General features: G+C 33.7%; 1 protein-coding gene across 1 annotated transcript; it reads left to right on the forward strand.

The window, feature by feature from the left end:
* Positions 1-12168: 12168 nt before the first annotated feature.
* Positions 12169-12702, forward strand: LOC149073486 (uncharacterized). Its single transcript, XM_089247270.1, has one exon. The coding sequence runs from the start codon at positions 12169-12171 to the stop codon at positions 12700-12702; it is 534 nt and encodes a 177-aa protein (XP_089103396.1).
* Positions 12703-13678: the final 976 nt, after the last annotated feature.

Consider the following 13678-nt stretch of genomic DNA (forward strand, 5'->3'; position numbering starts at 1 on the left):
ATATGAATTAAGAATTAAAGAACCTAATGTGCATTTAGACCTCTGTGTGTTGACATATTATTTTTTCTTTGTGACTTAATTGTTTCGGTTAAAATGCTCTAGTACATATTTATTCAGGAGAATTACTCACCGACACACAAAGGGTTATTGCGGACACGGTAACAACTCAAAAATGGTACCCCACTAATATGATCACCAGGCCAAAAGTTTTCTTTCTTCGAGTACTGTCAACTTAAATAGTACTCAACAATTTTGCACCACAACATAATTAATGCCATAAAAAAAAAAAAATCCTCAACCACCACATTTTTTTTTTTTTTTAATTTTTTTTTAGAAAAACATCTTCTCTCAATACGGGGTCGATTTAAGAAAATGAACGGCTTTCAGCAAAGTTTATAATTACAACAATAATTTTCAATATAAGATTTCCGGATTAAATGCACAAATATTCATCAAAATAAAAAAACATTAACATCATTGTGTGGGGAAAAAAATTAGCTTTCCAACGATATGCGACATCATATATAAATATTCTTGTTTCGCGACATGCCGATAAATTTAAATCCAAACAAAGGAAATTCTTAAAAAAATTCAAATTCAACACTTTCTCGATAACAGAGAATAATTTCAAGCATATAACATTATTTCAAAAGTTTCTCTCCCTCAAAATATTTTACAACACAAGCCTTTTGTTTTTTCTTCAAAGCATTGGAAACAGTGGAGAGAAAAAGAAAAAAAATATATAAATTTTTAAAATTGAAATACTCACACGGTCTCAAAATTAAACTCTTGATTAACAAAAATGTTTGTTTCCCTTATTAAAAAAAAAACCATCGACTTGGAATATGCAAAAAGCGAAAAATCGGCTTTTCAAGTATAAAAAAAAATATACAACAGATTACGAACAGTGAGAGAGAAAGGGAAAAAAAGAAAAGGAATCTTATCTTCCTTTTACACGTACGGGAAGCATTCGCGTTCATGTGGGAACAAGAAAAACTGACTCATCAAGATGGCGATAATATCTTTGATTATCAGTGGATCATTAGGTGTGTCTCTCTCACAAAAGAAAGAATATATTATTCAAAAGAACACGCATTTTCTTGTTCAATTTAACTCGGAATTTCTCAAAATTTCACAGGAAGAATCAGAAAAATTCAAGGAATTTGTTGTTGAGCTCAAATGATTGAGATGTCAAAGCAAAGCATTTAATATTTAGGATTTTCCGACAAACACATACAGTGTGATGCATAAAGAGTGTGTGTCCACTCTGTACAAACGATCTGTGGTTTAGATCTCGGGCATTTTATGAATACCAGACGGAATGATAACACAAGAGGAAAGGAACTAGACAACCACGAGATTCGGTTCAGCTTTCCACAATAATATAAAGACAGAAGCTCAAATATTTTCCAAGCTACAAACACAATTATATTTACATTTAGCAAATTTCACTTATTTGACATGACAATTCTAGGTTAAAATTATGTCAGGCTTATTTGTCAAAGGGGGGAAAGTGTCCTACTTTTCCCACCGTGACATATATTTCTCGATGATATAGTTATCCTAAAATTATATACATATATATACAAAATAAATGAAGCAAAGTAATAATCACCCACGTCCATCAAAATAGGCAATGGAGGACAATACATTATTATCCCAATGTGATTTTGGTAGTTCCTCATGAAGTACGGCTTAAAAAGAACTTCAATAAATTAATTAGAATGCTGAAATATCTTTCTGAATAATATTTACACGCTGAAAAATATATTTTAATTATAGAAATAACTCTTCATATACTCTTATTTTCCATCCTCCCCATTAAAAATTAAAAAAAAGTATCTAGCCGATAGCCGGCTAACACCTTCCATTTTTGATGTTAAAGAATGTGGAAAGAAAACACCACAAATGTTCTGCACGTGCATTAAAAATGAATTGCGTTGCCACCGTCGCTGAACAAAAAATTCAGTAAATATATAGTAGTAGTTGTATACCCCAAGCTTAATTTTGATTGGTCAGTGGTCGATCGGTCAAAGGGAAAAATCACTTTTCCCTGTGTAGAAAGCGATTTCTGTGATTTTCCCTCTTTCACATCACGTGACGTTAAGGAGTGAGCCTACGAATAATTCCTTGGTATCGTTTTTCGGATTATTCTTAACGTCATGCTTATGAACCGATGCTTATAATTCGGATCGGATGAGAATAAGCATGAGCAGGTAGTACAGCCCCTGGTTTCTGATCTATGACAACAAGATCTACACGATCATCCAAGTAATCTGAAAGTTCATTATCACATATTGCTTGGTAATGCTGTGGCTTCCCTTCAAAATCAAATATCTAACAATATAAACTTCATAGAATCGTTTCTTTAATAATATATATTCTGGTTTCTGATCTATGACAACAGGATCTGCATGATCATCCAAGCAATCTGAAACTTAATTCCCACATATTGCTTGGTAATGCTGTGGCTTCCCTTCAAAATCAAATATTTCTATCAACACATGTCATAGAATCATTTCTTTAGTAATACATATTCTGGTTTCTGATCTATGACAACTGGATCTGCATTATCATCCAAGCAATATCAAAGTTCATTATCACGTATTGCTCAGTAATGCTGTGGCTTCCCTTCATAATCAAATATTTCTAACAATATACACGTCATAGAATCATTTCTTTAGTAATATATATTCTGGTTCTGATCTATGACAACTGGATCTGCATTATCATCCAAGCAATCTGAAACTTAATTCCCACATATTGCTTGGTAATGCTGTGGCTTCCCTTCAAAATCAAATATCTAACAATATAAACTTCATAGAATCGTTTCTTTAGTAATATATATTCTGGTTTCTGATCTATGGCAACAGGATTTGCATGATCATCCAAGCACACTAAAGTTCATTATCACATATTGCTTGGTAATGCTGTGGCTTCCCTTCAAAATCAAATATCTAACAATATAAACTTCATAGAATCGTTTCTTTAGTAATATATATTCTGATCTATGACAACTGGATCTGCCTGATCATCCAAGCAATCTGAAAGTTCATTCCCACATATTGCTTGATAATGCTGTGGCTTCCCTTCAAAATCAAATATCTAACAATATAAACTTCTTAGAATCATTTCTTTAATAATATATATTCTGGTTTCTGATCTATGACAACAGGATCTGCCTGATCATCCAAGCAATCTGAAAGTTCATTATCACATATTGCTTGGTAATGCTGTGGCTTCCCTTCAAAATCAAATATTTCTATCAACACATGTCATAGAATCATTTCTTTAGTAATACATATTCTGGTTTCTGATCTATGACAACAGGATCTGCATTATCATCCAAGCAATATCAAAGTTCATTATCACATATTGCTCGGTAATGCTGTGGCTTCCCTTCAAAATCAAATATTTCTAACAATATGCACTTCATAAAATCATTTCTTTAGTAATATATATTCTGGTTTCTGATCTATGACAACCGGATCTGCATGATCATCCAAGCAATCTGAAACTTAATTCCCACATATTGCTTGGTAATGCTGTGGCTTCCCTTCAAAATCAAATATTTCTATCAACACACGTCATAGAATCATTTCTTTAGTAATATATACTCTGGTTTCTGATCTATGACAACTGGAACTGCATTATCATCCAAGCAATCTGAAACTTAATTCCCACATATTGCTTGGTAATGCTGTGGCTTCCCTTCAAAATCAAATATCTAACAATATAAACTTCATAGAATCGTTTCTTTAGTAATATATATTCTGGTTTCTGATCTATGACAACAGGATCTGCATGATCATCCAAGCACACTAAAGTTCATTCCCACATATTGCTTGATAATGTTGTGGCTTCCCTTCAAAATCAAATATCTAACAATATAAACTTCTTAGAATCATTTCTTTAATAATATATATTCTGGTTTCTGATCTATGACAACAGGATCTGCATGATCATCCAAGCACACTAAAGTTCATTATCACATATTGCTCGGTAATGCTGTGGCTTTCCTTCAAAATCAAATATTTCTAACAATATGCACTTCATAGAATCATTTCTTTAGTAATATATATTCTGGTTTCTGATCAATAACAACAGGATCTGCATGATCATCCAAGCAATCTGAAACTTAATTCCCACATATTGCTTGGTAATGCTGTGGCTTCCCTTCAAAATCAAATATTTCTATCAACACACGTCATAGAATCATTTCTTTAGTAATACATATTCTGGTTTCTGATCTATGACAACTGGATCTGCATTATCATCCAAGCAATCTGAAACTTAATTCCCACATATTGCTTGGTAATGCTGTGGCTTCCCTTCAAAATCAAATATCTAACAATATAAACTTCATAGAATCGTTTCTTTAGTAATACATATTCTGGTTTCTGATCTATGACAACAGCATCTGCATTATCATCCAAGCAATATCAAAGTTCATTATCACGTATTGCTCGGTAATGCTGTGGCTTCCCTTCAAAATCAAATATCTAACAATATAAACTTCATAGAATCGTTTCTTTAGTAATATATATTCTGGTTTCTGATCTATGAGAACAGAATCTGCATGATCATCCAAGCAATCTGAAACTTAATTCCCACATATTGCTTGGTTTCCCTTCAAAATCAAATATTTCTATCAACACACGTCATAGAATCATTTCTTTAGTAATACATATTCTGGTTTCTGATCTATGACAGCAGGATCTGCATGATCATCCAAGCAATCTGAAACTTAATTCCCACATATTGCTTGGTAATGCTGTGGCTTCCCTTCAAAATCAAATATTTCTATCAACACATGTCATAGAATCATTTCTTTAGTAATACATATTCTGGTTTCTGATCTATGACAACAGGATCTGCATGATCATCCAAGCACACTAAAGTTCATTATCACATATTGCTCGGTAATGCTGTGGCTTCCCTTCAAAATCAAATATTTCTATCAACACACGTCATAGAATCATTTCTTTAGTAATATATATTCTGGTTTCTGATCTATGACAACAGGATCTGCATGATCATCCAAGCAATCTGAAACTTAATTCCCACATATTGCTTGGTAATGCTGTGGCTTCAATTCAAAATCAAATATTTCTATCAACACACGTCATAGAATCATTTCTTTAGTAATATATATTCTGGTTCTGATCTATGACAACTGGATCTGCATTATCATCCAAGCAATCTGAAACTTAATTCCCACATATTGCTTGGTAATGCTGTGGCTTCCCTTCAAAATCAAATATCTAACAATATAAACTTCTTAGAATCATTTCTTTAATAATATATATTCTGGTTTCTGATCTATGACAACAGGATCTGCCTGATCATCCAAGCAATCTGAAAGTTCATTATCACATATTGCTTGGTAATGCTGTGGCTTCCCTTCAAAATCAAATATTTCTATCAACACATGTCATAGAATCATTTCTTTAGTAATACATATTCTGGTTTCTGATCTATGACAACAGGATCTGCATTATCATCCAAGCAATATCAAAGTTCATTATCACATATTGCTCGGTAATGCTGTGGCTTCCCTTCATAATCAAATATTTCTAACAATATGCACTTCATAAAATCATTTCTTTAGTAATATATATTCTGGTTTCTGATCTATGACAACCGGATCTGCATGATCATCCAAGCAATCTGAAACTTAATTCCCACATATTGCTTGGTAATGCTGTGGCTTCCCTTCAAAATCAAATATTTCTATCAACACACGTCATAGAATCATTTCTTTAGTAATATATACTCTGGTTTCTGATCCATGACAACTGGAACTGCATTATCATCCAAGCAATCTGAAACTTAATTCCCACATATTGCTTGGTAATGCTGTGGCTTCCCTTCATAATCAAATATTTCTAACAATATACACTTCATAAAATCATTTCTTTAGCAAAATATATATTCTGGTTTCTGATCTATGACAACAGGATCTGCATGATCATCCAAGCACACTAAAGTTCATTATCACATATTGCTTGGTAATGCTGTGGCTTCCCTTCAAAATCAAATATCTAACAATATAAACTTCATAGAATCGTTTCTTTAGTAATATATATTCTGGTTTCTGATCTATGACAACAGGATCTGCATGATCATCCAAGCACACTAAAGTTCATTATCACATATTGCTTGGTAATGCTGTGGCTTCCCTTCAAAATCAAATATCTAACAATATAAACTTCATAGAATCGTTTCTTTAGTAATATATATATTCTGGTTTCTGATCTATGACAACTGGATCTGCCTGATCATCCAAGCAATCTGAAAGTTCATTCCCACATATTGCTTGATAATGTTGTGGCTTCCCTTCAAAATCAAATATCTAACAATATAAACTTCTTAGAATCATTTCTTTAGTAATATATATTCTGGTTTCTGATCAATAACAACAGGATCTGCATGATCATCCAAGCAATCTGAAACTTAATTCCCACATATTGCTTGGTAATGCTGTGGCTTCCCTTCAAAATCAAATATTTCTATCAACACATGTCATAGAATCATTTCTTTAGTAATACATATTCTGGTTTCTGATCTATGACAACTGGATCTGCATTATCATCCAAGCAATATCAAAGTTCATTATCACGTATTGCTCAGTAATGCTGTGGCTTCCCTTCATAATCAAATATTTCTAACAATATACACTTCATAAAATCATTTCTTTAGCAAAATATATATTCTGGTTTCTGATCTATGACAACTTGATCTGCATGATCATCCAAGCAATCTGAAACTTAATTCCCACATATTGCTTGGTAATGCTGTGGCTTCCCTTCAAAATCAAATGTTTCTATCAACACACGTCATAGAATCATTTCTTTAGTAATACATATTCTGGTTTCTGATCTATGACAACTGGATCTGCATTATCATCCAAGCAATCTGAAACTTAATTCCCACATATTGCTTGGTAATGCTGTGGCTTCCCTTCAAAATCAAATATCTAACAATATAAACTTCATAGAATCGTTTCTTTAGTAATACATATTCTGGTTTCTGATCTGTGACAACAGCATCTGCATTATCATCCAAGCAATATCAAAGTTCATTATCACGTATTGCTCGGTAATGCTGTGGCTTCCCTTCAAAATCAAATATCTAACAATATAAACTTCATAGAATCGTTTCTTTAGTAATATATATTCTGGTTTCTGATCTATGAGAACAGAATCTGCATGATCATCCAAGCAATCTGAAACTTAATTCCCACATATTGCTTGGTTTCCCTTCAAAATCAAATATTTCTATCAACACACGTCATAGAATCATTTCTTTAGTAATACATATTCTGGTTTCTGATCTATGACAGCAGGATCTGCATGATCATCCAAGCAATCTGAAACTTAATTCCCACATATTGCTTGGTAATGCTGTGGCTTCCCTTCAAAATCAAATATTTCTATCAAAACACGTCATAGAATCATTTCTTTAGTAATACATATTCTGGTTTCTGATCTATGACAACAGGATCTGCATTATCATCCAAGCAATATCAAAGTTCATTATCACGTATTGCTCGGTAATGCTGTGGCTTCCCTTCAAAATCAAATATTTCTAACAATATAAACTTCATAGAATCGTTTCTTTAGTAATATATATTCTGGTTTCTGATCTATGAGAACAGAATCTGCATGATCATCCAAGCAATCTGAAACTTAATTCCCACATATTACTTGGTAATGCTGTGGCTTCCCTTCAAAATCAAATATCTAACAATATATACTTCATAGAATCATTTCTTTAGTAATATATTCTGGTTTCAGATCTATGACAACAGAATCTGCATGATCATCCAAGCAATCTGAAACTTAATTCCCACATATTGCTTGGTTTCCCTTCAAAATCAAATATTTCTATCAACACACGTCATAGAATCATTTCTTTAGTAATACATATTCTGGTTTCTGATCTATGACAGCAGGATCTGCCTGATCATCCAAGCAATCGGAAACTTAATTCCGACATATTTATTACACACAGGGGCGTAGCCAGAAATTTCGTTCGGGGGGGTACCACTTTCATTTCGGGGGGGGACCAAAGTGACAGAACAATGGATTTGGCTATCTTTTTCCCTTTTTTCGGTCATTTTCTCACATTTCGGGGGGGGGGGGGACCAGACCCACAAGTCCCCCCCCTCGCTACGCCCTTGATTACACATATATCTGAGCTATTAGTTGATTGTTGACGCCGTCCATGTACAGTGCCTTTCAACATATATATACGCTCCAAGGTTGAAATATTCTATCTGCTTCCATAGCTTAGATGGTAGAGCACTCATCCGGCAAGCGAGAGACCGGGGTTCGAGTCCCCATGGGGGCAGTGATGAATCTTCATCTCCACAAATAACCAGTCTTTCGATGAATCTGGCATTGACAAGTGGAGAGGACGTTTCTATATAGAAAGTGAAGCTTTTCCTCTGTCTTAGGATGAGGCCTTGTGGATTACGTGATATTTCCCTCTTTCTTGAGGGACATACAAGGCAACCAATATTGCGACTTCCTATGCGACTCATGAAAGAAACAAATCTAAATTAAAGAAACATAGAAATGAATCTTTTTTTTTTCTTTTTAATGGCAGCTAGATAGTTCAGTATTTTTTTCTAAGTTCAAGTTATGAATCTGCCTGTTTTTGTATCAGACAATGCTTGATCAAAGCTGCAGAATTTCTTCAAGGTAATTTATATGGGCCCATAATTAATTTCAAAACATCCTAAACTATATGGATTGGATATTATAAGACAATACGAAGACATTAATTCTCATTTTCGTGTTTGAGAAGATATAAATAAAAAGTTGAAATCAATGTTATTGCATGGATATCCACTTCAAAAGTGGGTCTGGCTCAATATTTTATATTTAATTTTCTGGGCTTCATATGTTTAAGCGAACTCAATATTTCGAAAATCAGAAATTCAATTTTTAAAATTATTGATGTGGCGGAAAACCCCACTAAATTTCTGCCTTTCTATGCTAAAATTGGCAATCTTAACATTGATCTCTATGGCTATCATCCATTGTTTGTCCCGCAGAGTGATGCTGATGATGATTGACATCTATTCGAAAAGCCTCATTGCTATTTAGGATTTGCTATTCAGAAAAGCGATAAGATTTGAATATCACCATGACGCTCAATTGGTCAAACGAAGGAAAAGAGGTGGGGTGCAGGGGGCACATAATGCAAAGAAAATAGTTAGAAAACAGATCCTCATAAAATCTGCATGTAGGTCTTGAGTTTCAGGAATATGAGATTTTTCAGGAATTCCAGGATGTCATAAAAAATTGCTTCAGGTGAAACAATGGCAAGAAAAAATTTTCAAGCTATCAGGGTTCCGGGATTTTTGAGGTTCTGTAACTTTTGATTCCACAAAACCCTAGGGTTCCATGGAACACTATAATCTGTTCATTCTGACTTGGGTCCTGATGTAAATAAATTGCTGTACCAATTTTTGATATCACTCTGCATCCTTTATCTCTATTGGTTGTAATTTTACCCGCCCCTTCATTACGTGTTCGGAACATGTGCGTTTTTTCCTCAAACGCGAGATCGTAAATTCGTTATGAAGAATTTTCCTGAAAACTTTTTTTTCACTGTTCTTCAAATTTTGTTAAAATAAAAACTGTTGATAACACTAATTAAAATAGAAAGAGGTATATATCTCCCAAAAAAAATTCAATAAGGTATTCTGTCATTATCATGGCACACTCCTCAAGAGTTGGGATGATGGCTCCAGCCGGGACATTGCCTGCGACAATTCGTCATTTTTTTACGCTAAAAGTTTACTATATAGAAGGGCTGTTGAAAGGTTGGTTTGAGGGCCCGCCAAAGATCACAGCCTTGGGGTCTTGTGGCAGGATGTGGGGCCATTGTCGTTACAAAAACGTATGCAAGTTGTTTATTATTTTACGGCAGATAGTGAGAAAAAATCATTTTTTCTTATTACCTTTTTTCTTCAGAATTTTACAATTTTATTTCTGAGCTAATTTACGCCATATGATTTTCCTAGGCAGGATATGCTATCAATTATAACGTGAAACAAATTATGAACAACTTACCTTTGCATTGCCGCTTTTTATTTTTCTTGTGGGTCTGTATAGTTAAATATTTCATAATTATCCACGGCCTGTAGCAGTTCCAATTTGACGAGAGAGTCATCCACATTATTTCGTTTCTTTACTTCAACCTGCTGTTGATATCCTGCTTTTTGTCAAGACAATTTTGGTTTTTTATCCGTGTGTAGATTGCGAGCCATGGCCCCAACATCCAGCAGCAGAGGAACCCCTGGACTGGGATCTTTAATGGGCCCCCAGGCCAGACTTTCTCACGGGATCTATAGTGTTTGTCATAATGAGGCTAACAATCAAAAATGAGCATTAATCTTTCGAACCAGATTTTCAAAACTTTACCTTTGTCTTCGTGATAATCCTCAGACTTTTTCGGCTCGCCGCCTTCGCCGAAACAAATATTACTTCCTTTCAACAAGCTGCTCAAGCAGAAGTGCGAATTCTTTGGAAATGCGTATATTCACCACGAACGATAAGTGACCCCCACTCGTATCCAAGGTACGTCAAAGTGTGTGGGTGAGAAAAAAATCTTGTTGACAGCAACTTTGTTTATAGGAGTTTAGAGCAGCTGCAAATAAATGAATTTTCAAATGGCTCTGCCAAACAAGATAGACACGCATATTTCATTTGTCATCAAATTATAAAGAAGAAAGCTCTTTTTCTTGCAAGACCTCTTGAAGCGTATACAAGTGTATATCAAATCTGTTTGCGAATAGGAGTAATAATAAAATTAAACTTCCGTTTAAAAAGGGGACGGTACTGTTTGAGTGAGAAAGGCGTATCCTGTCAACACCCACCCTGAAGACATAGCAGCAAAAACGCTTTGACCGATCTTTAAAAATTTTTTTTTTTTCCCGTCTTCCAGATAACTTTGAAATAATATAGAATAAATATTAAAAATTATGAAGTATTTTATGGTATGAGGGGCAAACACAAAGGTCAATTTTTGGCGGTGTTGTACAGTAAGAAAAAGTGAAATGTTCTTCAACCAATCATTTTGGGCATCACGCACATGCTTTTTCATCAGGACCCAAGTTAGAACGAACAGAGATTAGTTGGAAAACCTTGATCTAAAGCATACATTCCAACTTATAAGATAATTATTGACTGAAAACTAGTTTCTTCGGGCCAGTTTTTTTTAAATGGTTTTTTCTGCTTTGGAAGAAACTGTCCAACCCTGGCAACACGACATTTTCATATTTTTATACTTACAGTATTAATTAACAAAAACAAACCTGAAACAGTAATTTCAACAAGAAACAAATAGTATTATTTTTCCCGTTTTTGTTCCATGATAAGTCAGAAAAAGAAAAGAAACAAGGTCCAAGTACTGTGTACCCATAATTCTAAATCAGTCGGAAACAAATGTTGGCAACAGGCTATGCTATATAGCACACGTATGCAAAATTCAAGTACAAATTTAAAAAAAGTTATATTATTTTTGATTTTTCAAATTAATTAGACATAACTATATATATATAAAACAGTGCAAATATATTCATGAATCTATAGGCGCTCAAATTTTTGTCATTGAAAATATACAATAGCGAGGCATGCTAAAATAATAGGGGTGCATATACTAATCTACCCGATTTGAATTTCTGGTGCTTGTGAGAAAGCTGAAAGCTATTGTTGCGGTTTTTGAGTCAAACAAAATGGATGGAGGTGATTTTTGCAGATCTTGTAAAAAGGACAAGTATTAGATCTTGCAGAGGTCTTCAAATGAATCCAGTGTGATGATCTTTATCATCCAAAATGTAAAGATGTTTCTGAAACAAAGTTTAGAAAAGTGAATAAGTATAAAGGCAGCTGGAAATGTGCTGGTGAAAGTTGTGACAGCTCTGTCAAAAATAGTGATCAGAGAATTATTGACATTAGATTAGATATGAAAAAAATAACATCATAAATCCCACTAAAATTGACCATGGAATGTCAAGAAGTAAAGACCGAAATTTCAGAACTAAAAAAGCCATGAAGTTCAATGAGAATGCTGTAAAGGATTCACGGATCGAGGTAAATGAGATGAAACATGATCTCAAAGAAATTCAAATCATGAATAACAGACTAAAACATGAAAATGAACAATATAAACAAAGTTGATAGCACCCATATGACTCTGGATGATATGAAATTAAGATCGAAAGCATCAAACATCAAGATCCAGGGAATGCTGGAAGACAAGGAAGAAAATCTGCCAACTATGGTATCCAAACTTGGGTCCTTGTTTGGCGTTTACCAACCTGAAGAGACCATAAACATGCATCGGGTTAACTCTGTGAACAAAGATAAGCCTCCTCCTATAATTGCCAAATTTCATAACTCAATGATCAGAGATAAATGGTTACAAGCTGTGAAGGCCCAAAAAAGTCTATCAACAAGTGATATAGATGATTTATCCCCTCCGGTGATGATATTTGTTAACAGACATCTTGCAAGAAACTTAAAAACCTATTTTATGAAGTGTAGCAATTTAAAAAAATCAAACAATTACAAATACGCTTGGATTAAGCATGGTAAAATCCTATTACCTAAAGGTGACGATGTGACAAAGTTCATCATATTAGAAATCAGAGATCTGGACAGAATAAATAATGTATCACAGTGAATGATTCAATGAACGAGTGTATAGTAAGTCAAAAATCACTTTTTATTGACTCTATTGATCATATAAATGAATTCATGAATAATAGAATTAACATCATACATGTTAATATCAGAAGTTCAAGACAAAATTTTGATCAGTTAATCGCATATGTAGCAAAACGAAATTATTTGTTTGATTTTATTCTATTGACAAATTCGGATAAAAGATGAAATTAATTTATATCAAATTCCTGGATATTACTCAATTTATCAGATAATAAATAGAAATAAATCTGGAGGAGTAACAGCCTGTATGAAAAATAGTTATAATGAAAACTCAACATAGATATGATCACTGCTGAAGTAATTCATTTCCATGATACCAATTTGGATCTTAGTATTCTATTGATATATTGAGCACATGACTGTCATGTTGGGAAAAGTATGACACTTTCCCTCCTTTGACAAATAAGCCTGACATATTTTTAACCTAGAATAGTCATGTCAAATAAGTGTAATTTGCTAAATGTAGAGATGATGTGTTTGCCATGTGAAAAATATTTGAGCTTCTGTCTTTATTTTATTGTGGAAGGCTGAGATAAATCTTGTGGTTGTCTATATTTTTTTTTCTTGTTTCATACCGTCCAATATTCTAAAACGTCCAAGATCTGAACCACCGATCGTTCGTGTAGAGTGGACACACACTCTTTATGCATCACACTGTATGTGTTTGTCGGGAAATCCTAAATATTAAATGCTTTGCTTTGACATCTTAATCTTTTGAGCTCAACAACAAATTCCTTGAATTTTTCTGATTTTTCCTGTAAAATTTTGGGAAATTCAGAATTAAATTGAACGAGAAAATGTGTGTTCTTTTGAATAATATATTCTTTCTTTTGTGAGAGAGACACACCTAATGATTCACAGATAATCGAAGATATCATCGCCATATTGATGGGTCAGTTTTCTTGTTCCCGCATGAATGCTTCCGGTACGTG

The sequence above is a fragment of the Pholcus phalangioides genome, unplaced genomic scaffold (assembly GCF_987345545.1).
Source record: "Pholcus phalangioides strain wild (caught in Gottingen) unplaced genomic scaffold, Ppha-v1.0 ptg000017l_1, whole genome shotgun sequence".
NCBI classification, from domain to species: domain Eukaryota; kingdom Metazoa; phylum Arthropoda; class Arachnida; order Araneae; family Pholcidae; genus Pholcus; species Pholcus phalangioides.

Excerpts from the sequence above, each read along its gene's own strand:
- LOC149073486 (XM_089247270.1), top strand. The coding sequence starts at position 12,169 with ATGAAAATGAACAATATAAACAAAGTTGATAGCACCCATATGACTCTG.